This window comes from Caretta caretta, chromosome 1 (genome assembly GCF_965140235.1).
Source record: "Caretta caretta isolate rCarCar2 chromosome 1, rCarCar1.hap1, whole genome shotgun sequence".
In the NCBI taxonomy this organism is placed as follows: Eukaryota; Metazoa; Chordata; order Testudines; family Cheloniidae; genus Caretta; species Caretta caretta.
Window position 1 is genome coordinate 239,714,364 of NC_134206.1, and position 27,790 is coordinate 239,742,153.

General features: G+C 44.5%; 2 protein-coding genes across 3 annotated transcripts in view; both read right to left on the minus strand.

Annotated features, from left to right (window-relative positions):
* Positions 1 to 7,649, minus strand: part of DERA (deoxyribose-phosphate aldolase) — a 93,564-nt gene extending 85,915 nt beyond the window's left edge. The window contains exon 1 of one of the 2 annotated variants that reach the window (XM_048827760.2): positions 7,547 to 7,649. Coding sequence is in view for 1 of the 2 variants with exons in the window: in XM_048827750.2 (XP_048683707.1) it covers positions 7,054 to 7,084 (31 nt within the window). In the remaining variant the exon portion in view is untranslated. Of the gene's footprint in view, positions 1 to 7,053; positions 7,221 to 7,546 lie in introns of those variants that run through there. The other variant, XM_048827750.2, reaches the window with a different exon arrangement.
* A 3,230-nt stretch (positions 7,650 to 10,879) lies between these two features.
* STRAP (serine/threonine kinase receptor associated protein) lies at positions 10,880 to 27,252 on the minus strand. Its single transcript, XM_048827782.2, has 10 exons — positions 26,616 to 27,252; positions 24,058 to 24,193; positions 18,369 to 18,450; positions 18,049 to 18,121; positions 16,974 to 17,070; positions 15,223 to 15,360; positions 13,914 to 14,050; positions 12,890 to 13,039; positions 12,209 to 12,274; positions 10,880 to 11,956 (listed from the first exon to the last, which is right to left on the minus strand). The coding sequence occupies exons 1-10, from the start codon at positions 26,725 to 26,727 to the stop codon at positions 11,895 to 11,897; spliced, it is 1,053 nt and encodes a 350-aa protein (XP_048683739.1). The 5' UTR covers positions 26,728 to 27,252; the 3' UTR covers positions 10,880 to 11,894.
* Between the last annotated feature and the right edge of the window lie 538 nt (positions 27,253 to 27,790).

Here is a 27,790-nt window from a genome sequence, read left to right on the forward strand (position 1 = left end):
ATACAGGAGATTTATTCCCCAATCTCAGCATGTATAGCTACAAATGGTGTAGACTGTAAAATTTTCTAGCCCTTTTCAAAATCTGCCTTCAGTACGTGACTCTCTTGTGGCAAGCAAATTTCACAGGCTGACTGTATTCTGTATGAAGTGGCATTTCCTTTTATCTGTTCTAACTGCACCTGCCCTTTGTTTTAATCAAGTAACTACCTTCTTCTAATATTATGGGACAGTGGGGGAGGGAGCGAGAAGATGGAATTAATGATTTTTTTTATACTTTACAGAAAATAGGAATGGAAAATTGCAATAAACAAAGGGTGATTATATAATATGGCATGAGTTGAGGACAACAGTGTCACTTTCATTTATGGAAAAGATAGGAGTGCTATACTCCTGGCATTTTATAAGACATTTTAGATGTACAAGTGGCACGTTTTAGCACAGAAGAGAAGAGAAAAGAAGAAATCAGATGGAATAATCTTTTAAAATTATTTGTAAATATATTTGACCACTAGGTGTCTACTAGTTCCAGAGTAACAGCCGTGTTAGTCTGTATTTGCAAAAAGAAAAGGAGTACTTGTGGCACCTTAGACCAATTTATTTGAGCATATGCTTTCGTGAGCTACAGCGCACTTCATCGGATGCATACTGTGGAAAATACAGAAGACGTCTTTATACACACAAACCATGAAAAAATGGGTGATTATCACAACAAAAGGTTTTTTCTCCCCCCACCCCACTCTCCTGCTGATAATAGCTTATGTAAAGTGATCACTCTCCTTATAATGTGTATGATAATCAAGGTGGGCCATTTCCAGCACAAATCCAGGATTTAAAAAGAACGTTGGGGGGGGGGTAGGAAAAAACAAGGGGAAATAGGTTACCTTGCATAATGACTTAGCCACTCCCAGTCTCTATTCAAGCCTAAGTTAAGTGTATCCAATTTGCAAATGAATTCCAATTCAGCAGTCTCTTGCTGGAGTCTGGATTTGAAGTTTTTCTGTTGTAATATCGCAACTTTCATGTCTGTAATCGCATGACCAGAGAGACTGAAGTGTTCTCCAACTGGTTTATGAATGTTATAATTCTTGACATCTGATTTGTGTCTAGTAGAAAACTTGAATCACCATCCAAATTGTGTGCAGTAAGCATTGCCGGGTAGGCATTAGGAAACTGCTTTGCACTGCCATTGAAAGGACATTAGCACAAACTAGCTAAGCCCTTAGAATACCTGCTGAGCCCTCCCATTTTGCATGGGTCTAGGAGAAAAGGTTTGTAACACGGGCAGCTGCCATCAGAGCAAAGCCATGAAACTGGCAGAAATGTGAACGTTCAAAGTGTCTTTTTTTTATGCTTTGACTTTGATATGAAAAACTTTCAGGTCATCCGACCCAAATCTCTCTCTGCATTCCCCAGCATAAATATGCCATTGACAGTTAAATCACTGCCTCTTGAGAATCCACTGGTGTCCTCAGATGCTTGTTTGCATGCTCTGTCCAAACAATGCCCTTTATTTTAAATAAAAAGAAAAGGAGGACTTGTGGCACCTTAGAGACTAACCAATTTATTTGAGCATAAGCTTTCGTGAGCTACAGCTCACTTCATCGGATGCATATGAAGTGAGCTGTAGCTCACGAAAGCTTATGCTCAAATAAATTGGTTAGTCTCTAAGGTGCCACAAGTACTCCTTTTCTTTTTGCGAATACAGACTAACACGGCTGTTACTCTGAAACCTGTCTTTATTTTAAATGACTCTTTCTGCTTGAAGTTTATTGTACATCTAAAGAATTAATACATATAGGACCTAAGCAATCCAAAAATATTTAAAACAGCAGCACTCCAAAGTTTTCAAAAAGAGCATTTGATTTTTAAAAAAATATATTTTATTTGTGCCCAATTTGGAAAACCTTGGGCATGTTTTTTTTTAGAAATGCTGAGCACCCATAAGTCCAACAGAAGTTAATGGGAGCTGCAGGTGCTCAGAAAATCTGACCCTAGGTGTCTCAGATTTGGTTCCCAAACACCTTAACATTTGGGACACAGTATCTGTCGCTGCACAAGGAAGGTTTTACCTACCTAAAAAAAACAGTCCGGAAATATTACTATTCTTTAAGAAATGGATTTAAAACATTCTTCCAATATGCAGGCAGGAATACCTCTAACATTATTTTACATTTTAAATGGCACCTTTGATCCTGATGGATCCCACAGTGCTTTCCATACTATAATCTTGCACTCAAAATAAGTCCAGGAGGAGAGCTGTTTGGGAGAGGGAAAACAATTAATTTCAGAAGGGAATACTTGCTATAGAAATGTTTTGAACACACTTGAATGTGAATTACAGAGAATGAGTGGTAATAATAAATGTATATAGTACTTTTCTGCTGTAGATTTCAAAGTACTTTACAAATCATTATTTTTGAGTTTTGTTGTAGAAGCTAGAGACCAATGTATAGAACGTCTTGACCAAGGTTATGCAGCAAGTCATGAACTCAGCCAGAAATAAAAACCTGGTGCCCCTGAGTTAGTCCCATAACCTATCCACCACACAATACTACCTCCATTATATTCACTTAGACATGTGGATCTATTTGAGGACAATTTACTGAGAGGGATACAACCTGCTTTGCCTGATAATATTATAGGATTCTACATAAACACTTCACAGTGAACCACATAGGTGATCACTATATAAGATGTGTACATTAAAGTAAGTGTTTAAAAAAAACACATGCAATCTGCATGAATACAAGGTTTGCACATACCCTCCAGTACGATGGTATGAGTCAAACACTGAACATTATCATACATATTCCAGCAAAAAGATGTCTTTCAGATAGGGATACTTAAGAGTAATTCTCCTGTAACTTCAAGTTACCACAGATCATACATTAGATCAGTGGTTCTCAACTAGGGGTACACGTGTGTACCCCTCTGAGTACACAGAGATCTTCCCGGGGGTACATCCACTCATCTAGATATTTGCCTAGTTTTGCAACAGGCTACATAAAATGCACTAGCAAATTCAGTACAAACTAAAATTTCATACAGACAATGACTTGTTTATACTGCTCTATATACTATACACTGAAACATAAGTACAATATTTATATTCCAACTGATTTATAATTATGTGGTAAAAAGGAGACAGTAAGCAATTTTTCAGTAATAGTGTGCTGTGACACTTTTGTATTTTTATGTCTGATTTTAAGCAAGTAGTTTTTAAGTGAGGTGCAACTTGGGGGTATACAAGCCAAATCAGACTCCTGAAAGGGGTATAGTAGTCTGGAAAGGTTGAGAGCCGCTGTACTATATCAAGGTAACTCAGCAGCGTACTTGTAGGACATGCAACATTTCAAAGAGATGGAAATAAAAGATGTCCTGTTCGTTAAAGATAATGTAATGGAGGGCAAAAAAAACCCCCGAAAAAACCCAGTAATCTTGTGGGGAAACTCAAAATCAGTCCCTCCGGCGGGGGGGATGGAGGGAAATAATTGCTTTTACTCCAGGAAAGAAAAAGGAATGTACAGAGCAAGGTGAATCCCTTGATTCAATGAGAATGCAATGAGTAGAAAAACATCCCATTCTCTCACTACCCAGTAAGGATGGTGCAAGGAACAGAGAAAACATTGATTCGGTCAGAACCCTAGAGTCACAAAACAATCAGGGCAGGGAGTCCTGCCATGTTTTTGTGGAACTCGTGGCGTGTACCTAAAGCTGTTTGGAATAGCAGTGGTGACAACTCCTGAAATGTTTTTATAAATCTTGCCCTATTGAGGTATTACTTAGAGCTTCGGGTTCTGGAGACAGGTGATTACAAGTGAATCTCAGCATTCCTTTAACAACAACAAAATATATTTCTAGCCCTCATGGTTATGCAGAAAAGCTTGACAATGTGACCCTTGATTAGCATAAAGGCTAAAGAACAAGGAAAATAAGAATAACCGAAATTTTTATGGCTTATGATTTTTTAAGCCAATCTCATGATGTTGGGGGCCTTGACTCAGGATATTTGAAATTTTGTGGTTGTCACTACTGAAATAGTGTGAAAATCTGATTTATAAACACATCCCTGGATTATAAACCAGGTTTGGAATCAGCCCCTTCATACTGCTTTACTAATCTCTAGTTGTGAGCAGTTACACCCTTGCACTGTTGTTCTCACAAATGTTTATGGACAGCGAATTTTGGGCCCAGACCCCATATTTGTTTAATCAAGAAAATAATCTGTTTCAGAAGAAAGCAGTTCATAAAAGTAAGGTCAACCCTTGCGAAAAAAGAAAAATACTACGTGGCACAGACTAATCACTAAGTCCAAAGAGCAAACTCCAAATATTTAATCATCAAAACCTTGAAGGTTGAAATATGCTCATAAAAGCTACTCAACAATTTTCATAATACAAAAATTCCTTTAAAACTGTGATCTCTTCTCAGAATTCACCAGCAGGAGAATTCATCATATAAACTGTTAGCAAGTCATAGTTCAAACAGATAGAGCCGACCCCAAGATGACAATTCCATAGCTCGACAACTTTGGAGCTTTGGAGCAAAAAGAAAAACTTTCAAACGGTTTCAGGGAATTGAAATTGGGAGTGTGTAAGATATACCCCAGGCCAGTACCCTAACCACCCAGCTAGAGAGAGCCTCTCTTTCTCTGCCCTTCCTGATGAAAGTTTTGTGGAAATTGGCATGTTCCCACCTTGATACTAATTATTCTGGAGGGATCCACATGTCATGTTGTTGGGTCACAGCTGGCCCACTAACCTCTCTGCAGCTGCAGCCCATGAGGCATAGGTCTACCAGCAACAACAAAACTTGGAGTCCCTTTATTACTTCTGCACACACATCCCTTCCCTGAAGGTTCAGGCAGGGATGAAAGTAACTTAAAGGACTTGCCGGTACTCTGGAGTCCTGAGGATCGGACCGGGCCTCAACTGGAAGAAGCGTGGCCTCTACCAGAAGAGGCAGGGCCTTTAAATTCTGGGGCCCTTTAAATTGGGATTTAAAGACCCGGTGCTAGGGCTGTGGTAGCAGCAGCTGGGAGCCCCGGACCCTTTAAATCACCCCCTGAGCTCCTAGTTGCAGAGGTGGCTGGGAGCCCTGGGGCTCGGGGGCAATTTAAAGGGGGCGATTTAAAGGGCCCGGGGCTCTAGCTGCCGCAGTGGAGCCCCAGGCCCTTTAAATAGCCGCCAGAGCCCCAGGGGCCAAGCAGCAGGGCCCGGGGCTCCGGCTGCTGCTACCCTCCAGGGCCCTTTAAATTGTCCCCGGAGCCCTGCTGCCACAGCCCTGGGGTAGCGGTGGTGGGGCTCCAGCGGCTATTTAAAAGGCCCAAGTGGTAGAGGCAGCAGGAGCCCCGGACCCTTTAAATAGCCGCCAGAGTCCCACTGCCACTACCCCAGGACTCCGGCAGGCTCTGGTGGCTATTTAAAGGACCTGGAGCTCCCACTGCCTCTACCGCCCCAGGCCCTTTAAATCATCCCCGGAGCCCTGGGGTAGCAGCAGCCGGGCTACAGCAGCGATTTACAGGGCCTGGGGCGGTAGCGGCAGCAGGAGCCTTGGGTCCTTTAAATCACCACCCGAGCCCCACTGCCACTACCCCAGGGCTCCAGCAGCGATTTAAAGGGCCCGGGGCTCCAGCCACTGCTGGGAGTCCCAAGACCTTTAAATTGCCACCTGAGGAAACTGGTCTGCCCCAGTATGGCACACCGGCTCTTGTCGGCGGGGGTGGCAGGTTTGTAGAAATTTTGGTGGTGCCCAGAATCTGCCCCTGCCCAAACTCTGCCTCCCCCCCCAAACTCAACCCCCCACCTGCCCAAGGCTTTGGGAGGGAGTTTGGGTGGGGGAAGAGGTCTGGGGTGCAGGCCCTGGGCTGGGGCAGGGGATTGGGGTAGAGGCTCTGGGAGGGAGTTTGGGGATGGGATGGGGTGCAGAGGTGAGAGCTGTGGGTGAGGCTGGGGATGGGTGTGGCTGGGGATGAGGGGTTTGGGGTGTGGAAGGGGGCTCAGGCAGAGGCTTAGGGTGTGGGGAAGATAAGGGCTCTGGCTGGGGCTGGAGATGAGGGGTTTGAGGTGTTGGAGAGGCTCAGGGCTAGAGCAGAGGGTTGGGGTTTGGGGGGATGAGGGCTCTGGCTGGGGGTATGGGCTCTGGGGTGGGGTGGGGCAGGGCTGGGGATGAGTTTTGGGTGCAGGCAGGCTGCCCCAGGACTGGAGCCAGAGAGGAGGACTCCTCCCAGCCCTCTCCCCACCAGCAACAGCGAGCTCTGGGATAGGGGCCCCCCTCCCCCCCCTGGCAGCACACTCACCCCCACCACTGTCACTGCATGTGCTCCTAAGGCCCCTCTCAGGTCCAGGAATCTCCCTTGCCTCCCCTGTGGTGGGTGCCTTGGGGGGGGGGGGGTGTTTTGCCATCACATGTGCACCTTGTCCCCTGCTGCTGCCTCTCACTGTAGCCTCACTGGGGGGAGGGGGCTGCCCCTTGCCCAGCATAGGGCAGGAGCAGTGACTGCAGGCAGGGGGGGCAGCTGTTCTGGTGGAGGGTCCCGCCGGAAAATGAAAGGGTCTGAGGGGGAAGGGCAAGGTAAGGGCAGCCTGCCCTGGCTCTAGTGAATGGGGGGCGCTAGGACCCTGCAGCAGCAGTTGATGCAGGGAGGCAGCATGGAGCTGCAGGGGAGACACAGGGAGGCTCTGCCCCAGGACCCCCGGGGAGGCGCGTGCAAGGGGCAGCAAGGGGGGGGGGGAGCAGGTGGGACCAGCGGGGGAGACCTGGCCCTGAACATTGGTGGAGCCGGGCCCACGAGCCCTCAATATTGCTGGAGCCAGGAGCCCATATAGCTCGCCTCTGCTGCTTGCTCTGGGCTCAGGCAGGGTTTGAGGTGGGTACGATCCCTAGCGCCCCAGTAAGCGCTGCTGACAGTTTCACCTCCACTGGGGGGGCGGGCTGTCCCCTTGGCACCTGAACGCCGGGCAATGTCTCCCGTGTGTCTGCTGCAGGCCCCCACCCCGCCCTCCACTGCACGTGCAGGCTACTCAGTGGGGCAGATCAGCTGCTGTCCCTTACCCAGCTCTGTGCCCGGGTTTCTAGCCGACATCAGCAGCAGCAGCAGCGGGCCCCGCTCCGACCCCTCGCTGCCCGCGGGCCAAAGCAGCAGGCTTGAGCGCGGGACTTCCTGGGTACGCCCCTGCTGCGCCCTGCGCTTCCTCCCCTCACACGGCGGGCAGGAAACAGGGCTCCAGGGCCAGGCTGGTCATTCCTTCCCCCACCCAGGCTGGGAGGGGCCAGCTGCGCCTTCCCACCAAGCTCAGATCAGACCCTTTCTGCTCGGAAGGAGAGTCTGGGGAACTCGCGCCCCCCAGTAATAATCCACCCTTCCATTGCTGTCTGCAGGCAGGGACAGCCCCCGTTAGCCCCTTCCCCATGTCCATTACGCACTCATGCGTTGCTGTCGCCACTAGAGACACCCACGGTATCTTCCCCACATGCACAAGCATCCATTGCTGTACATGCCTCAGGGGACACAAGCCACTGCCCCGGCATGATTATGCACTCATACCTTGCACTCTCCATCCGGGGGATGCTGACCGGCTCCCTCAGCGGGTGAAACCGTGAATTGCTGTCTGCTGGTAGGGAATGCTGGTGCCTGTTTAAATAGCATAAGTGCTCTGGTAAAGGCAACACCATCTTATGCTTCTTTTGGGGAAAGGCATTGTATAGGGCGTGGGTAGTTTTAGTTAAACCACTAGAGCAGTGGTTCCCAAACTTTAACCTGTGAACCCCTTTCACTAAAATGTCAAGGCACGCGAACCCCCTCCTAAAAATGACTATTTCCAGGGATTTTCTCCTTTACCTGAGTATAAATTACAAAAGCAGTGATCTTGGAAATATAAAATATGTTTTTATGACATGCTTATTACACACTATTTATTATTATTTATCATTATAGTATTTTTATTACATGATGAAAACGGCAACACTCTTCCAAGATCTCACTTTTGTAGCTTGTATCACTTTGAATAAGCCTGTTAGAAGACAAGGCTCCTATGTTTCATCAAGGAGTAACAGATGTGAAACAGCATGAAGGTATTTAAGAAGCCAACTCAGAGAGTTCCTCCTATACAAGCATTCAGGTCTTGAGCAGTCCCGGCAAACAACGCATGTTACAACAAAGCTTAAACTTGTTCTTCATAATAATTTTAAAAACAATATTAGCTGCCTATTTAATTTTAAAAACTGCAGAATATATCCACCTCCCTTGCCATTTCTTAAAATGAGTCGAAGTTTAAATCTCAGTGCGACAGATATGCTTGCTTTGATCTGCTTAGCTCTCGGAAGTCCAGGGGCTCTGGGCTGCTGGCCCTGTGCTGCACGGGGACCCTAGGGACAACTCTGTCCACCATCAGGGATTTTTTTCCCTGAGAACCCCCTGTAACATTTTGTGAACCCTCAAGGGTTCACAAACCCCAGTTTGGAAACCACTGCACTAGAGCTATAACATGAAATTTTTTCACATAAAAATAGTAGTGTGGCCAGGGCCGGCTCCAGCTTTTTTGCCCCCTCCCCCCCGTAGCAAAGACGAAGAAAAAAAAGCAGGACCTGCCACCGAAGAGGGAGAGAGGGGCCCGCTGCCGAATTGCCGCCAAAGATGTGGATGTGCCGTCCCAATCATGGACAGAATGGCACCCCTTTCTGTTGGCCGCACCTGCTTCCTTCGCTGATGCCTGAAGCTGGCCCTATGTGTGGCCTTTCTTTTCACGGCTGATGAAAGGTGTTTTTTATTTACAGCCTGAAATAAGCCATCACTCACAGCTATCCCAGCTCCTGGAATTCTCCAGACTCTAGTCTTCAGTATAAAGAGCCTGCAAAAAAAAATCTAGCTTCAGCAACATGATACTTTCTCTTCCTCATAATAAATCATAGCTAATTGTGTTTCCCTTCCTGATATAATCTATTTCCAGTTTGTGTATGTGATGTTCTGTACCTCAGGGGAACACCTTGAACCCCCATATTCAGCCTTGTAAAATGACTGTGTATCCTCATGGCTTAAAATAAGCCAAAGCAAAAACTCTCCAAGAGCAGAGAGGTAGTTCACTCCTCATCAGAGCAGATATGGGACAAACCCAGCCCCGCCTCACAGGAACAAAGGACGCTGGCCTAAGCAGCAACACAAGGATGTGTTAGACTCTAGTGAGTCACCCCCCCCCTTTCTTTGGCCAGTTTGGGACTTTGATGAGGTAATGCTCACCTGACCTGGGGGGGGGGGGGGGGCAATGCCAAGAGGGAAGAAAGAACATGATAAAAGGAAGGTAAGTTTGCCAGGCTCTCTCTCTCTTCCACCTACATCTACAGCCACCACACTAAGTGACTGAAGCACTGATCAAAGGGGAGCCAGCTAGCCTGCCCGTGGTGAGAAGCATCGAAGTTTGTACGGGCATTGAAAATGTTAAGAGCAGCTTAGAATGCATTTTGCTTTTATTTCATTTGACTTACAATCACTTATTAACTATGAAAGATAGCTTTTAAGTCTGTTTATTCTACCTAAAGCAGTGTGTTTGGTTTAAAGTGCGTCACAGACCTCTCTTGGGATAACAAGCTTGGTACATATCAATTTCTTTGTTAAATTGATGAACTCACATAAGCTTGCAGCATCCAGCAGGCATAACTGGATACTGCAAGATGAAGGTTCCTAGGGTTGTGTCTAGGACTGGAGATATTGGCTAGTGTCATTCGGTTGCACAATCCAAGGAGCAGCTTACATGCCAGAGGCTGTGCATGAACAGCCCAGGAGTGGGGGTTCTCACAGCAGAGTAGGCTGGCTCCTAGAGTCAAGGATTGGAGTGACCTAGCAAATCACTGGTCCAGGTAACACCAGAGGGGAATGTCACAGTTAAAATTTGTTAAATCTTATTTAACTTCCCTATGCCCACATTTTTCAAAGTTTGTAAGAATGGGGTCCTACATCCACAACCTTTTTATTTAAGTCAGCTGTTTTGGCCCCTATCCTTCATTCCAGCACCAGACACTGCAAAATCTTACTTCAGTAGGCCACTGCAAGAGAGCAGGGGTCAGGGCTACAAGATTTTGATACAGCATATAGACTTCAGATAGCTTAAAATACTATTAGGAAAAGACCAATTTAAAAACTGGATTAAAAAGCAACTCTGTACTTTTCAACACCAACTTCAAGATGTGATAGTTTGAAAAGCTAAATTCCAACTAAGACATGTATCTGATTTTTTCAGAAATGTTGAGAACACAATAGCTCCAACTAAAGCTAGAGGAAGCCACCAGGCCGTTGCCTGATTTTTGAAAAAAGGTGAACACTTAAGTAGCTTCCAATGAACTACCGGATGCTCAACTGTTCTGAAAATTAGGCAGATGCTTAAATATGGATTTAGGAGTCTAATTTTGGACTACTCATTTAAGATCTTGGCATTGTCTATTTCCAGCCCTCCACTGGAATGAAGTATTACTTACTTTTGTAACGCCTATGTTAAAGTAGGGTCAGATAGTTTTACTATAAATTATATTTGACAGTTACTACTACTTTAAAATATGGAAAGACAAAACAAGGAGTCATACTATGTTTGACTTATTTTAAAGTTTATAAATCCACTTGAACTCTTAACTGCACTCACAGAGTTCGCTTTTTAAATTTCCTTTAAATTTTAACAAGTATGATAAAGCTACAATATCAATATTTCTTTGGAAAGAGCCATTCTGGTATTTTAAGGACTGCAAGGTCTGAATACCAGAAGTACAGAAAACATTTTAAAATCCTCATTCCCATGCCATGAAATTCACATTTTGGTTCACTTAGAATTTATTTGGCAGACTATAACAGCAAGAAGATAGTATTTTGTCAAAAGCTATTTCTCCTGAAGCCACATTATTTGATAAATGATGCCTTTATTACCTCTCAGAAAGGAAGAAAGTTATGGCTATCAGGCTGCTGCAACATGCACTACACAAATGAAAAGTTATACAATATTAAGTGACATTACAAATTTAAGTATGGCAATAACATGGCTTTAATGAAGAAAAATATGGTTTATACTGAAGGAAAAGAGAAACCTATTTTGTAAGCCAGCTTGGATGACTAAAAGCATGTTCTGTACAAATCCACTGTAGAGGAATATGGTCAGCTTCTGAAACAATTCTGATGTACAACCAAAATATTTTTGCTGTATATACTTCAGGTGTTTCAAAAATTGATCTTTTAGCGATTTTAACGAAGTTTAAAGAATAAAAGATACAAGACTTGTGAAGCAGGGTACCTGTCACCCACTATTCCAGAGACTTTAATATGAAAAAATGCTCTTGTTCCTTTTCCTCTTTGCAGAATACTAAAAAATGAATACTAGTAAGAACTGAGCAATAACAATTGCTTTTCTATTCCATGAACCCAATGTTAACAATAAAATATGAGTCTATTGTCAAGGCATTTTATTTACACAACTGAAAATGGTTAGATGTTCAGAAGCGGTGTACAATGAAACAGAAAAACCGAACCAAATACTTGAGCACATAATCCCGTCTTTACAACTAAAGCCACATCTTCCAACTTTCAGAAAAAACACTGGTAAAAGCCATTACATTTTTTCTCCACAATAAAGAAAACACACTACAATAAGTTTAATTGAAATTGGAGAGACTGGATCTTGGCTTGCACACTTCATTTAAAAAGACAGTAGGCAGGTGCACTAAAATATAGCAAAACTCTGCTACTTGTCTTTTTCGATACTCAGTTCTCTTATGGATACCACCTAGCCAGTTCCAACGCATTCTCATCAATTACTGCCCATCTTTGCCTTATGTAGAGAGCGTACTCTGGAAGGCTGCTGTTGATCACCGTTTGCTTGATTTAGTCTCTATGTCCATTTGTTGCATAAGAGCTGTGATGGTCAAGCCTTAACTTCAGGAGTTGAGCTGTAGATGGAATCTGAATTTTCAGAAGTAAGGTCTTCTGTGGTTAAAATAGCAAAATTATTTTCAAACTTCACCTTAGATACAGAAAATAAAAAACCACCACCATAGCAGGACCTGAATCCATCTTTAAATTAAACTTTTCACAAATGTTTCACCATATCCCTTTAAAACAGTTTGCAAGATTACACACAGTTCTACTCGCTGGTCTATATTTTATGCAGATTAAACCCTTTGGATTAGTTCTGACACTGTTAGGTGTATCTGAAGTATATAGTTATCAATACATTACCTAGCTCCTCTTCTGCAGTTCCTGGAAGGCTGACCCTTGCTTTTGCCAGCTCTCCACCTTCCTCTTCTGTGAAAAACAAAAACATTTCTTCTAATTCTAAACCCTATTCACCTCAGACCCCGACAGAAAATCCCCATTGTTATTTTTAAGTGACAAAAAATAGTTTCTTTTAAAACTTTGTCTAGTGGTGACGGGGGCGGGAGGGTTGGCAAACAGTTCCCATTACTGGAGAGGTGTTCTGCATGTGGCTAGGCATTTTATTGTTGGTTTTAATCAAATTTATTTTTAAAATGCCCTCAATTTTATAATACCTCTCTTTGCTTCTCTACTTGCACACTTGTTTCTACTGTCTTGCCCTTGCTTAAATTACTGAAAAAAATACAGTGTTTCACATGTGTTGTTTGAGTCTTATTTTACGTTTCTATAACACAAAAGGAAAAACTCTACATGAGACTATTTTGCTTAGAATATTCCCTGAGAAAGTGTTAAAAGGTTAATTTTGTAGCTGCAAAAAGAAACAGCGAGTATTTATGTAATTAAACTGAATGGATCTAATATAGAGATTGTTAAAGGAAAGAAGTTACTCTGGCAGTCTGAGTTTTAACCGGCAACTAGTTGTATAAGATTTTGACAAGTTACGATGCAACTGAGTTTTACCAAACACACACACAAAATTCTTACCCGGAACTACACATTTCCAAAGACCATATGTTTTCCCTACTGTCGTCTGCCACAGTCTTAACGTTCCATCCTCAGAGCCACTAGCATACAACTCTCCATCAGGGCTAAATCTCACACAGTGAATGGGACCAAAGTGTCCTTTGTAAGATTCTATAAGAAATAGTTTCGGCACAGTGTTAAATTTCACGTTAGCCAACAAATAAATAGAACTAATAAATTACTGGTGAAGAGGGGAGGGGAAGGAAGAGGGAAGTTTTTGTTTTGTTTTTTTAAATACAGCAGTTTCTCAAAAGGTTGCACGTGTATCTTCTCAGACCAAGGAGTACAAGCTACCCGGTGAACCTGAAATTTGGTGCCTATTAAAAACTGACAAGTTAATAACCAATTGCTAGCCTGTTCCAGGGAAATAACCATTTCCCCTTCTTGTATAAAGCAAGCATGCCAACAAAGATGACACTGGTATCACAAGTGCACATCAGGCTCTTACATCCATCCTCCTGACTATATCCATTATTCTAAACTACTATGGGACTTGAATTGGTAAGATTCTCTTGTGTGCTTCTAAAACAAGAATTTTGCTAAATTCATTTGGCTGGAAAAAAAACAGACAAAGAATGGGGAGAAACAAATATGTGCATTGTCCATACAAACAAATGAAATGTTTAAGTTACTTATTTTTTGTGCAACCAGTGAATGCCATACTACTTTACACCCCATATGCAATTTACACTACCATTTACAATACATCAACACTGAATGTGTCTCAGGGATTTCTATTGGAGTGGATGCCTGCTTAATCCAAGCTGCTCTGAAAGTGTTGTGTTAGGTTTGTTGGTGCAGGAGGCTGCAGGCTATATTTTTTAGACAAGTTAAAGTTAACAGCATGCCTTTAAATATGTAACAAATGTGTTCTGAAATCATAAGCATGATAAATAAACTTTCAAATTTAATCTGAGTACAAGTTATCACAAGATACTGTGAAATATAATTATAATCTTTACCACCTGAAAACTGGAAAACTTACCTAGCTCTTCTCCTGTATTATAGTCATATTTATAAAGTTTAAAGTCTTCACCACCTGCAACAAGAAATTCTTTCTCAGGGTGAAGGGATGCAGAGTTGACTGTAGCAGGAGCGTCAAACGATTTAATCTGCTCCAGACTAGGGAAAAAGTTTTGTTAATACTATATATGTTTTTTAAAAAAACACACTTTAAAAACAGCACTTTAAGCCTGTCATTCTAGGAAAATGTGATGCTGTTCCTACAAATCACAGCTTTCTTAAAAATGCTGTTTCCAGTATAAATCTTAAAATGGTAAATTTACATTTCACTAAGCTAAAGACAAGCTATTACACCTTAATATTTTGTGACCAATGCCTCGCTTATTTTATGCATTGTAACAATTCTCTTGCATGTGCTTCTTGTGTTGTACTTAAAAGTAAAAATCTGAGGCTGTAGTGGACATATTAAACCAAAATTAGATTTATTGTATAAATTAGACGTGGAAAAATATTTGCTGCCTGATGATACAGGCATAGCCAAACAGTCGTCATATTCTTGTCTGCCCTTGTTCTTTCCTTAATCTCTTCTTTTTCCTTGTCTTCAAATTGTTGTGTCTAATTTTATACTGTAAACTCTTGGACTCAGGTACCTTGTTACCTATTCACTAGTACAAGAGAGTCTTAACAGTGAGCTAATGAGTAATTTGTTGGAAAGTTGTCCTTTAACAAAAAGGCTTTTTAAACTGTAAGCTCTGCAGGGAGTTTGTCCACAACTGGGCCCTGATCCTGATTGAAGTATTATATAGAGACGCCAATACAAATACTAATTCTCAACAAGAACATATAATATAAGTACTATACCCATGTATAGCTATGGCAAATTTATATGTCTATTAGTTTAGATGTGTGTGCTAGTAAGTATGATTCTAGGGCTGATTGAGTAGTTCAGTCCCCAACCTCAGTCAGACCTTTGCCTCTCCACCATTCCGAACAAAGATGCTAATCACTACAAACTGAGGTGGTTTAGTGATACGTCCTTTGTGCAATAAGAACTGGATAGAGACCTGCAAACAACTGTTAGCTGCTAATGATTTTCAAGTACTATTTCAGCTAGATTTTTTGAAGTTAAACTAAAGATGAGGGTCTATGCTCCTTTATTTTGGGGAAAACAAGGGCAGAAGAAAGGAATAGAAGGGAAAATGTTGGTTTCATTAGCGTGGCAGATCAAGATCCTTTTCCCACAACCATACTGGCTCAGTGTCACCTGTCACCTCTCCCATATGCCCTCTAGTCCTCTTTATACTTCTGAAGATTTCAAGTTTGAAACTTACGTCTCTGCACTATGAAAAGCAATAGTCCTCCCATAGGTTATCACCAGTATCTCCCCCTCAGGAACATACTCCATGCTGCTCACAGACATTGCAACATTTATTGCTTTTACTTCAGTCATGGTATTCCGGTCCCAGAGGCTGTTGAAAAAAGAGACACTTAAAATTACTTGAGTAAACCAAATTACTTTCATTCACATCAATGCTAGGCTTTGGTTTACAAATGCTACCTAAACAAAAACTCCAAAGTTGGTTCTAGTCATTCTAGATTGTTAATGGTATGCTTGTCTTAATCACTGGCCACAACATGCTCTTAAAGTACAGCTACCTCTGGAGCAGAATGCAGCAATGGTTCTGCCACAGCAACACTAAGTGATACTTACACTGTTAAACTGGTCTGGTGTTTCAGTCAGTCACCCAGGGATGATGAGCTCTGTACACAACCACCAGTGCCCTGAGCAATCCAGCTTCCTAGTGACAACACTTATGATCAAGACGTCAAAACCCCACTGGTAAGCAGGAAGCTTTTTCTGGTGAGGGTGCAGGGGGGACCAATGCTAATACATATACAGTATCTCAGGTTCCACTTACAGCAAAATGTAGCTGTACTAACAGTCTAAATATAAAACACCATATGCAATTCTGTCTTCCTATGACTGCAAACGGTCAGCTCTAGGGCCTCAGCTAAGCTTTGGCAGAGTGAAAACTAATCAGGATATTTCCAGTTTTAATTACTATTATTTCAAGCCCTGTGAACAACTGTGAACCCATCAGGTGCTGATGGAGCTAAAATGGAGACTGAGGAGAAGGGACTGAATGGCAGAGTTGACCCCACCCCATGCCACAGACCTCTCTACTAATCTGCACTCAACATGACATCAGACAGAAGTCTAGGGAATGGGGAGAGGAGATAACACCCTGGTCACACCAGCAGACATAGTATAGATTCCTCCACGCTTGCTCAGGAGGTTCTAGGCTATGGGGAAAAAAAACAAAAAGAATGCTCTTCCTTCCAGTCAGAGGGGCTGTGGGGACTTCAAGTTTATCAGACACCTACCAGTCAGACTTGAGCCAAAGATGCAGTGATTGGAGTAGAATCCCAGCGCCCTCCCCTTTCTCAGTAGTGTGGCAGAGTGGGGAAGAGGACTGAGCTTGTCACCAGAGCACTGCCTCCAGACAGCAGAACTCTTCCCCATCTTTTATATCAGCCTCTGACTAGTGAATGCCTCGTACATTTTTCAAGCTTGACTATGATGGACATGTTACATTTGTTTGCCACTATCTCTTCACAGGCAATAAGAGTTCCCTCCCAATGCCTCAGTGACAGGACTCATCCCAGTTATGAATTCATCCTCTCTGGGGTTTTTGTCATGAAAAAAACAGATGGCAGTGACTTAGCAATATGAAATCAATCAGCTGGTATATTGGGGTTTAGTGACAGAAAGTATATTTGATAAGATCACATGATTAACAATTCTTATCTCAGATATATACCCTTAGAAATTACATTAAGAAAGATGGGGTGGTCTTATATTGACCTGGTATATAATAATTAGGAATCTCACATACCACAAATCAGACACTGACTATTGAAGTGTATATACTTAAATTACAGAAATAAATGAATCCGAGTTCTAAATATAACTATGTTTTTGATATTATAAACCCAAAAGCCAACTGTACCCAAATACAATTATATGGAGAGAGTCCTTTTTTTTAAAAAAAAAAAAAAAAGTTAAGTTAGTGTTTCTTACCGGACAGTTTTATCATCAGCTGAAAGGATCTGTTTGTCATCACTGCTCCATAAAGCCTTTTTAATACCTGAAGTATGTCCACTGACCACCTGAGGTTCTTAAGATTAAAGCAAACATCTTAGAAGATGAAATAACAGGGAGATTAAAAAAATCTTACCACTTAAATCAAACAACAAACCATTTCACCTGGTTTATAAGTCACTATAAATAATCACCAGTTGCCATAAATCAGTAAATGGCATCAGGATGACAATGCTGTCAAGTTGCTTGAGTTGTATTTTAATTTTTTACCTGAAGTAATTCCAGAAGTGAATGACACAGGCCAAATTGATACCTGCTTCTTAGTGCTTGTCTACACGAAAAAGTTGCACCAATTTAACTTCATGTATGAATTTAAACCTACTTTGTTAAATTAATGCAAACTCTCTTACTTCAGTTGAGTCTCAGTTGAGACCAAGTAAATAAGGAATAGGTATAAGCTAAACTGAAATGAGCCACTCAAACCAAAATGAGAGTCCACACAGGATTTTGTACAGGTTCAAACTAATCCTGTTTAAAAATCCATTTAAATTAAACCAGTGCAACTTTATTGTTTAGACAAGCCCCCAATCTAGAAATACTGTGAACATTACAAAAGTAGCTGGTGTTAAACAAGTTTACATGTCCCTGCAGGTAAATGCAAGATGCAAGCACACAGAGCCCAGCAAACACACAGAGGCAAGTACCTTGTGTGCATGAACCCATGCTTCATACTGATGAGATATATCAAACAGTTTAAATTATTGCACATTTTTAAATGCTTTAGCTCACTTTAAAAACAGAAAACTTCAAATCAAGCTAGTGTTGACAGTAAAATAAATAAGATGTAATGCAACCTGAAAGATGCTTTTTGTGATTTTCAGCACATCGTACAACAGTAATTTATATCTCAAATCCTATCAACACCAACCATTAAGAACTCTAAGTATAATTCATGAAACAGAACAGATTTGAATATTTTCAAAGGAACAGTCAACTGAATTGTGTGCAACTCTACAAAATGAATGCGTAAGTAGGATAAGAAAAGCAAACTAACCTGCTTCTGGCTTGCTCAAGTCATAAATACGCAACAATTTATCTTGTCCACCTGTCAACAGGTAATTGCTGTCCTGAAATAGTTAGAAATCATGGCGAGTCACTCTTTTATTAAAACTAAAATATTACTTTTATAATGAATATTACAATAGCACTTTTCTAGTAACCCGCTAAAAGACCTATTACATTTACATTCATCCCTTAGAAATGAAAAGTTGACCTGAACATCTCCCTAACAAAGCATAAAGCACATGAAAACAAGGGCAGCAGTTACATCCAATTGTTTGACTCCCTGACAAATAAGACAAAGATTTTTCATACCTCAGTAAAATCCACACTTTTGACAATATGCTTATGGGCCAGTGTGATCAGTTCATCCCCTGAAACAGCATCCCATACTTTGCTGAAAGACAAGAAAGTACAAGTGTGGTTTCATTAGCCACTACTGACTTTATTACAAGCTAATTTGGCTGTTCCGGTTACAGGGACATTTCCCTGATAACTAGCATTATTTCTAACACAACAGATCCTTTTAATTACTATGTTCTGATAATTACTGCACAATAGGGATCACCATTCTGGATAAAGGTGAGTCTCTCAAACAGTTAAAACCCAAAACTGGAAATGATTAGTTTGTGAGAATACTTTTTTTCCCCCCTAAAAGCCATTTCCTTAATTCTTTTTTGTACTACCAGCCCATTGCTCCTACCTCTCTTCTCTCTCGAACAGTTCAGGATTAACAGCACTTGTAGCTTTAGAGGCACCTTGGTACAGTATTCCTACTTAGATCTACATAGACTAAGAGCTCATGTGTGGAATTCAGATTTTCACAAAGACTTGCGTACATACTTAACTTTCCACACTGCGAGTATCCCCAGTGACATCAAGGTGATCGCTCACAGTGCTTGTGCTTAAGCCTTTGTAAGACTGAGGCTCAATAGTATCTAATATTCATCAATTTCACTTAACAGGAGGTACTTTGAGTTACGTGCTTCTATACAGAATCTTGGTGGGAAAGTTGTATGGATTACTACCTGACCCATGAGCAATGGAAAAACGGAGTGTTAAAAAGTAGGGAATTAGCAGTGGTGGAACAAAATCATTAACTCTGGTATCCCACATAATTGCAACATAACTAAGGATTATGAAGGATATCTGAATTGTCTGTGTAGGCCACTATGCTATTTATCAGTCTGTTCATCCATAAAATAGGGGTTATCCAACTTGACAGTATTAACTGCCATTCCGCTCCTTGGATCGTTACCCTGTTGTGGTGGAGAGGCTTGTGTGTCCCAATGACCCTCAGAACTATGTCATCCGAAGTTGTGTACTCCCGGTAGGGCCACCCTTGGCGAACAGTTCTGAGGGGAGGTTCCAGACAAAGCATGCAGAACAGCTGTATTTCAAGGACCTGTCAGTTCTCTGCAGCTGTGAAGGTGGGTGAGGGCTGCAGCAGGACCGAGACCTTTGGTTGTCTTGAACTTCCCTGCCCCTGGCTCCAGGGCTCCTTCCTGTAAAGTTTTGTGAGGTTCAATAAGGATAAGTGCAGGGTCCTGCACTTAGGACGGAAGAACCCAATGCACAGCTACAGACTAGGGACCGAATGGCTAGGCAGCAGTTCTGCGGAAAAGGACCTAGGGGTGACAGTGGACGAGAAGCTGGATATGAGTCAGCAGTGTGCCCTTGTTGCCAAGAAGGCCAATGGCATTTTGGGATGTATAAGTAGGGGCATAGCGAGCAGATCGAGGGACGTGATCGTTCCCCTCTATTCGACATTAGTGAGGCCTCATCTGGAGTACTGTGTCCAGTTTTGGGCCCCACACTTCAAGAAGGATGTGGATAAATTGGAGAGAGTCCAGCGAAGGGCAACAAAAATGATTAGGGGTCTGGAACACATGAGTTATGAGGAGAGGCTGAGGGAGCTGGGATTGTTTAGCCTGCAGAAGAGAAGAATGAGGGGGGATTTGATAGCTGCTTTCAACTACCTGAAAGGGGGTTCCAAAGAGGATGGCTCTAGACTGTTCTCAATGGTATCAGATGACGGAACGAGGAGTAATGGTCTCAAGCTGCAGTGGGGGAGGTTTAGATTGGATATTAGGAAAAACTTTTTCACTAAGAGGGTGGTGAAACACTGGAATGCGTTACCTAGGGAGGTGGTAGAATCTCCTTCCTTAGAGGTTTTTAAGGTCAGGCTTGACAAAGCCCTGGCTGGGATGATTTAACTGGGAATTGGTCCTGCTTCAAGCAGGGGGTTGGACTAGATGACCTTCTGGGGTCCCTTCCAACCCTTAGATTCTATGATTCTATGCCACCTGTGCACTGGCTCACCCACGTTAAAAGATTTCACACACCTCTGCCCTGCCCAGGTTGTTAACATCTCCCACTAACAAAGTCCTACAACGCTAAATGGATGAGTCGTGGTGGAGACGAGCAGTGATCTCTGGGAGTTCCTAGTCACAAATCTGCATGCAAGCGGCAGCCGTGTGTTGGTCGTCTTGCGCTTGGACTTGTGAGACAGAAGCACAATTAGACAGCTGCGGCCACTACTGAGCAGTCCTTTTCAGGATTCCTTCTGCTCACCACAAATGGGGAATGGACTAGGAAAGGTGCCCTAAACATAGGCTCTCCCAACCCCTTCCCCCGGCTGGATCACTCTACCTACAGTCAGAACATATGATGCAAAGTAACGAAGTTCGCCCTTGGAATGTTTGCACCCTCTCATGGATTCCCCGAACAGTGACTGTCCTGAAAGAAGTGCCATAACAGCTAGAGAATTTGCAAAATATGACATTGAAATTACTGCCCTAAATGAGAGCTGTCTGGCCAATGAAGGCCAACTGAAAGAAGATGGAGTTGGCTATACCTTTTTTTGGAAAGGAAACTCAGCTGAAGAGGTGCGTATTCATGGGGTTAGTTTTACCACCAAAAACAAGATTGCTAGTCATTTTTTTTTTTAAACCTCTATGAGTATTAACGAATGTCTGAAGACTCTTCATTTTAAGCTTAGTAACAACTAGTATGCCATGGTCATCAGTGCATATGCTCCCACACTTGATGAAGTCAACAAGTAGAAGTTTTACTGTGCTCTTGATGCAGTCCTGACTGACACAGCCAAGGAAGACAAGCTCATCCTCAGGGATGACTTCAATGCAAGAGTTGGGTGACATTCCGAACTCTGGAGAATCACCACTGGGAAAGAAGGGGGTGGGGAAAATCTACTCTAATGGCATTCTCCTCCTCAGCAAATATGTGAAGCATGATTTGCTTATCACAAATACCATCTTTAGACAGAGGCACAAATATAAGACCACTTGTAAACACCCACATTTCAGGCACTGGCATCTTTTTTACTATGTCATCATCAGGTCCTGTGATCATACTGATGTCTATATTACACGAGCCGTGAGGTATGGATGACTGCTGGACAGATCAATTATGAACATGCGGCTTACACCACAATGCTGAAAACAACCAAAAGGAATGCAGAAGAGATTTAGCATCAAAATCACACTAGTTGTAAGACTCGTCAGCAATGCCTCATGAGAAACTCTCTAACCTACCTGACATCAATGATACCCAAACACACTGGGAGGAGTTCAAGACCATTATTCACAACGTGCTGAACAGATTGCATATGCCACTCACCGCCATCAGAATTAGTTTAATAAGAACAAGGAAATCTTAGCACTTATTTATCAGAAGAAAAGTGTAGAGACCACCATTTTGCACTTGGCAAAAAGAACCTGCAAAAATGAGAAACTTAATATAGGCTTAAAACTGCAGTTCAAAGGAGGCTGCGACACATCAAGAATCAGTGAAAACAGGCAAATGCCAGGGAGATCCAGAGTTTTGCTGATCAACATGATATGAGCAACTTTTTTCAAGCAAATCTCAGAACAGCTCCACCCTCCTTAAGGACAATGTTGGAAGGAGCATTTCGAAACTCTATTGAACTGTAAATCTGAAGTCTCAGCTGCCACCATCAAGTCCATTTCTCAGTATTCAGTAACAGAAATGCTTGCAGACACCCCCTCCCCATCTTCTGAGGAAGTCTGGCATGCCGTTACTCGGACTAGACAGAACAAGGTGCCAGGCCCAGACAGCGTCCCTGTGAAAGTCTTCAAAATTGATGGAATAGCACTCAAGTGAAAACTTCATCTACTTCGTGTTAGAATTTGAGTTAATGAGGAAAATTCCACCCCACCTAAAGAATGCTACTATTGTGACCATTTTTAAGAAATGTGAAGGAATTACCGAGGCACTGACCTCTTCTCCATTGCCGGGAAGACCCTTGCTTGCATCCTTTTGAATCATTTCCTCCCTCTTACCAAAGACGTCCTTTTGGAATCCCAATGTAGTTTCAGACTGTCTCAGGGCACCACCAACATGATTTTTGTAGCACAACAGTTCCAAAAAAAGCGTAGAGAAAGCCACCAGCCATCGTTTATGGCATTTACTGACCTAACTAAGGCCTCTGATTCCATCAATCTTGGAGCATTATGGAAGGTGCTATCTAGGTTCAGTTGTCCATTGAAGTTCATTCACATTCTCAGGCTACTTCATAATGGTATGACCGCCACCGTCCTCTCTATTGGGCTGGAGACAGACCCATTCATAATCTATACTGGTGTTAAGAAGGGCTTTGTTACTGCCCCAAACCCTTTTTTCATCTATCTTGCCATGATCTTTATTCTTCTTTATGACTGCCTTTTTCTGGAACTGGAATTATTGCATTGCATAGACGGCCAGCTCTTCAACTTGCGGCATCTTCATTCTAAAACTAAGGTCAGCAGGACCATTACTACTGATCTTCAGTATGCTGATGACAATGCTATCCTCATGCACACCAAGGCTAACTTGTAATCCACTCTAAACTTTTTCTTGGGCACCTGTGACTTTTCCTCCATATTAAGAAAACTAAGGTAGCTCCACCAACCTGCCCCAGCACAAGTTGCCCCCTTCTCCCACAAATTGTCATTGGTGGTGAACTCCTGGAACATGGTGACTATTTCCCTTACCTTGGTAGCCACCTCTCCCAGACAGCTAATCTCAATGTGGAGTTTGAACAGAGGATCTGTTGTGCCATGGCATCCTTTGGAAAGTTGCTTCATTGTGTCTTTATTGGCAGAGATCTGCAGATGAAAACTAAGATCCTGGTCTACAAGGCAGTAGTCATCCCCACTCTTGTTTGTGTGTGAGAGACATGGATGACATACCAAAGCCACTTGGAATGATACCACCAGCACTGAGTTAGGAAGATTCTCCATATCAGATGGGAAGATCATTGTACCAAATGCCAGCGTTCTCTCTGCAGCTAACACCACCAGTGCTGAGTCGAAGATTATGAAAAATCAACTTCACTGGGCTGGCCATTGTGTGCGGATGGCTGATACTTGTCTTCTGAAGCAAGTCTTCTTTTCTCAACTTAGTCATGGTAACAGAACTTGCAGCGAGACAGAGGAAATGCCACAATGACACCCTGAAAGCATATCTTCAGTCATTGAGCCCATGAATTGGGTAGAGATGGCTGGCAATAGACCGCAATGGTGTTGCATTATACATCAAGCCTCAGCCTGTTCTGAGCAAGGCAATTCTCTTCAAGAGGCTGAGGAACAGCAGAGGAGGAAGGAAAGCGTGTACAGCACCCCAGCCAGCAGCTGTGCTCTCTCCAAGCAACCACCTGTCATATATGTGGAAAAACCTGTTGAGCATGGATTGGACTCCTCAGCCATCTTAAGTCTCATCAATGACTCCTCCTCCTTCCCCTCCAGAAGACATCATCCTCATATCAAGGGACAGCTGATGACGACGATTAACTGCCATTACTGTTCTTCCATAAAATACCAAAAACCTAAGTTTCTAAACTTTTAAGGTAACCAGCTGTAACTAATGGTTTATTAAAGGGCAAACACATAAAACAGTAATTCCTTTAACACCACAATTAAGAAAAATATAGTATCACAAGATGAAATCACAACACAGTGAAATTTCAGTATTAACCAGTACTTACGCTGTAAAATCTGCAGCTGCTGTCGCTGCTTTAGTGGCATCCCTATTCAGAGTGGCACCCCAGACGGCACCTTTATGACCTAGAAATGTTCCAATCCAGTCCCCCGTGTCACCTTGGCGTAGCATAGGTTTACCATCTAGGCAAAAAACAAAGATTAATTTTCAAGCAAAACAGTTTTATTTTACTTAACAGTAATCATAGTTCTAATGAAACAGTTCAATTTACACTACTGTGGAACAAAAAAGAAAACACCAGAGCTCTTTGGCAATGGAATGTGACATACCTTTGAAACGATATATTTTGTTATCAATTTAATTAGAGTTGGATCTTTAATTTTGTATCTGTACATATAGGGACTAACTCTTGCTATGTGTATCTAACAAAATGGTGCCACAATTTTGGCTGCGGCCTTTAGACACTACTGCAATACAAATAATATGTTTGTTCTATGTTCTGGTTCTTTTACTAATTAGTATTTTTTGTCACCGTGTTAACAGTGCTGTACTAGTTTTAGTTTTAACATATTAGCACCTGCTTTTGATGCCAACACTGCTTACAAAAAGTTTCATTTTAAAATTGTCTGATATATAGATTACTTTTCAGATACATAGAGCAGTTGTAAAAATAAAACAGAATTAAGAAGTGGCATTGTAGACAGACAAATACAACCCAGACTCAGTAAAAGGTCCAAGAGGGCCTTTCAAAGAAGGGGATATGTAGAGGAATAAAATGTGTGTGTATGTATTTGGTGGGAGGGTGGCATCTTCTTGAGGTTTGGAAGAAAGCCCTGCTAGAAAGGCATATGAGCATGAAGAAAAGTCAATTCAGTGCTGCTAATGTACTATAATACTAGTGCAATTATGAGCCAGTTAATTTATTTGAAAAACATCTCACTGTATGATGAGCTACCACCTAGAACAGGGGTGGGCAAATGTTTTCGCCCGAGGGCCACATCGGGGTTGCGAAACGGTATGGAGGGCTGGGTAGAGAAGGCCATGCCTCCGCAAACAGCCTGGTCCCCACCCCCTACCCACCCACCTCAGAACCCCTGACCCATCCAACCCCCCCTGCTCATTGTCCCCTGACCGCCCCCTCCTGGGACCCCCCCACTCCTAACAGTCCCCCCAGGACCCCACCCCCACTCCCTGTCCCGACTGCCCCGACCCCTCTCCACACCCTGCCCCTGACAAGCTCCCCCAACCCATCCACCCCACCACCACCACTTCTTGTCCCGACGGCCCCCTCCTGAGACCCCCATCCCTAACTGCCCCCCCGGACCCCACCCCCTATCCAACCCCACCTGCTCCCTGTTGTCCCCCCCACCCCAGGACCCGACCTCCTATCCAACCCCCCCCCGCTCCCTGTCATCCCCCCCACCCCAGGACCCCACCCCCTATCCAACCCCCCTGCTCCCTGTCGTCGTCCCCACCCCAGGGCCCCACCTCCTATCCAACCCCCCCTGCTCCCTGTCTCCTGCCTGCCCTCCTCCACCCCATTCAACCACATCCTGTCCACCCCCCGGGATCTCCTGCCCCTTATCCAACCCCCTTCTCCCTTACCTTGCCACTCAGAGCAGCAGGACAGGCTTAATGGAAAGCCTGGGAGGTGGGCAGGTGCAAGCCACTGCCTGTGGCGGTGCAAGTAGGTGGGACAGCAGGGGAGGGGCCGGGGCTAGCCTCCCCAGCCAAGAGCTCGGGGCCAGGCAGGACAGTCCCACAGGTCATAGTTTGCCCACCTCTGACCTAGAAAGTGCAGAGGTTGAAGGGGGCTAGGCTCACAGCAACTTGTAGAACTGCCATTTTCACCTGGTGGTGATGCCTAATTTCAGAATTTAAAAAAATGCACTAGCAAAATTTTTAATTCTCTACCCCTTTAAGAGTATGATGAGAACTGTTCAGATGCGAGCTGAACATAACTCAGCTAGGTAATGGAGTAACGAGCATGCAGACAGTCTGAAATAAGTGTGAACTTACTATTCTTTTCAGTTTGTTAACACCCTAAGGGTGTTTCCACAAATATCAGCGCTGTCAGGTATTTCACTGGTGACCAAAGCATGCAAGCAATAAGGGTTACAGCTACATAAGGAACAGCGGTGCAATCTGAGATGTCAGACTGAGATCATGCTTATTGAGGGCGGAATGTGACACAATCCCACCCATTACCTTCCCCCCAGACCGACCCCTGGGGCTGCCTCTATCCCCCAGGTGGGGAACTCAGCCTGGGTACAGGGCAAGGCATCAGCAGGCTTGCGTCTCCCACGCTAAGGTTAGGACGTAAGGTGTGTTTGGGTAACCGCCTGCCCGTGTCCACAGCGCAACTAGAGCCACGAGGGGGAGACGAGTCTCATCCTCCAGCTTCGGGGCTCGGGCACCGCGAGGGCGGCCGCGCACCGACCTGGGAGTAGAGCAGAGAAAACCGGCATCTCCTCCTCGCGACTCTCCCAGCGCTGGTAGGTTTGGGAGCGGAGCGCTGCCGAGCCACGCCAGGAGAGGGATCCCCCCGCCCCCACCTCATCCACGGCAGGAGAGCGCTAGGACCCCCCCTCGCCCCGAGCTCACCCTTGCAGGCGCTGATGAGAAAGTAGCCGTAGGGGGTGATGTCGCTGAAGGCCAAGTCCACCACGGGCCGCGTGTGCCCGGAGCACGTCAGCGGGGTCTGTCTCATCGCCATGGCGATGGTGGCGGCTCCGGGGAGGCGGAGGGCGGGAGAAAAACGCGGCGCGCGTGGCGACAGGCGGGGAAGGGGAGAGGGAGGCGCGCGCGACGAGCGCACACACACGGGACAGCACAGGACGGGAACACGAGCTAGGCCGCGCTGGGCTGGGCAGGAACCGGAAGCGGCAGCCCAGGAAGTGACGACGAGCCGGGGCCGTCGGGGCCGCCGGAAGTTACGTTGACAGAGGAGGCGGCGGGAGAGAATGGAGCTCAGTGTTTGTTTGCCTCCGTGCGGAAGTTACGCGCGTCCTCGCTCTTGTGAAGCGGCAGTTCCGTCAGTTCCGTCAGTTCCTCCCTGCCAACCGCGGGGCGGGGTCCGAGGAGCCGTAGGCGTCAGGGGCCATTGTCTCGCGGGGGCGGGGCTGTGAGGTCACGCGGCTGGGGGCGGGGACGACGAGCGGGGATCCCGGCCTCTGTCCCGCTCCCACAGGGGGAGGGGGGTCCCTGGCCGCAGCTGCAGATTCATCCTCTGCGCGCGCCGCCGGCTCCCTGGCGGTTCTGAACCGTCGTTGCCCCTTCCCGGCGCAGGCGCACGGAGGCGCTGGGACGTTTCGCTGAGTTCAGGGGTGGAGGCTTCTCGGGGTTACCGTAATACACGGAGTAGAGGACAAACGGGTTTGTCCAGAGCGGGTTGCCCCGCGGCATTGAGCTGGGCCTGCTGCCCTGGGCACCCCCCACCCCGCGGCCTGGGGGCGTTCAGCGCTCGCTGAGCTGTGTGGGGGCGCGGGGTTGTAAATCCAGCGCTGGGGCGGGGGGGGGGGGGGTCCGCGCTCAGCTGGCTGGAGGCGCGGCAAGGGCGCCCCTGGTATAGCGCGCTCGCTCTCGCGCCCCCTGAGCGCGGGTCCGGCTACCCCGGTAGGGGGAGGCTCGCTCCCAACTGCAGTGTAGACGCAGCCTCTTCTGTCCCCTCGCTCTTTGACCCAGGCCTCTAGTTTAATATAGGTTTCGGAGTAGCAGCCGTGTTAGTCTGTGTTGGCAAAAAGAAAAGGAGGACTTGTGGCACCTTACACCCGGGACTG

Bases quoted from the DNA above. Each gene is read 5' to 3' on its own strand.
- STRAP (XM_048827782.2), bottom strand. From the start codon at position 26,727: ATGGCGATGAGACAGACCCCGCTGACGTGCTCCGGGCACACGCGGCCC. The intron at 18,122-18,368 runs GTATGAAAAATC...TAACTATTTCAG, and splicing joins AAAGTGTGGATTTTACTGAG to GACAGCAATTACCTGTTGAC. The intron at 11,957-12,208 runs GTAATGTATTGA...TTTTAACCACAG, and splicing joins AACTGCAGAAGAGGAGCTAG to AAGACCTTACTTCTGAAAAT.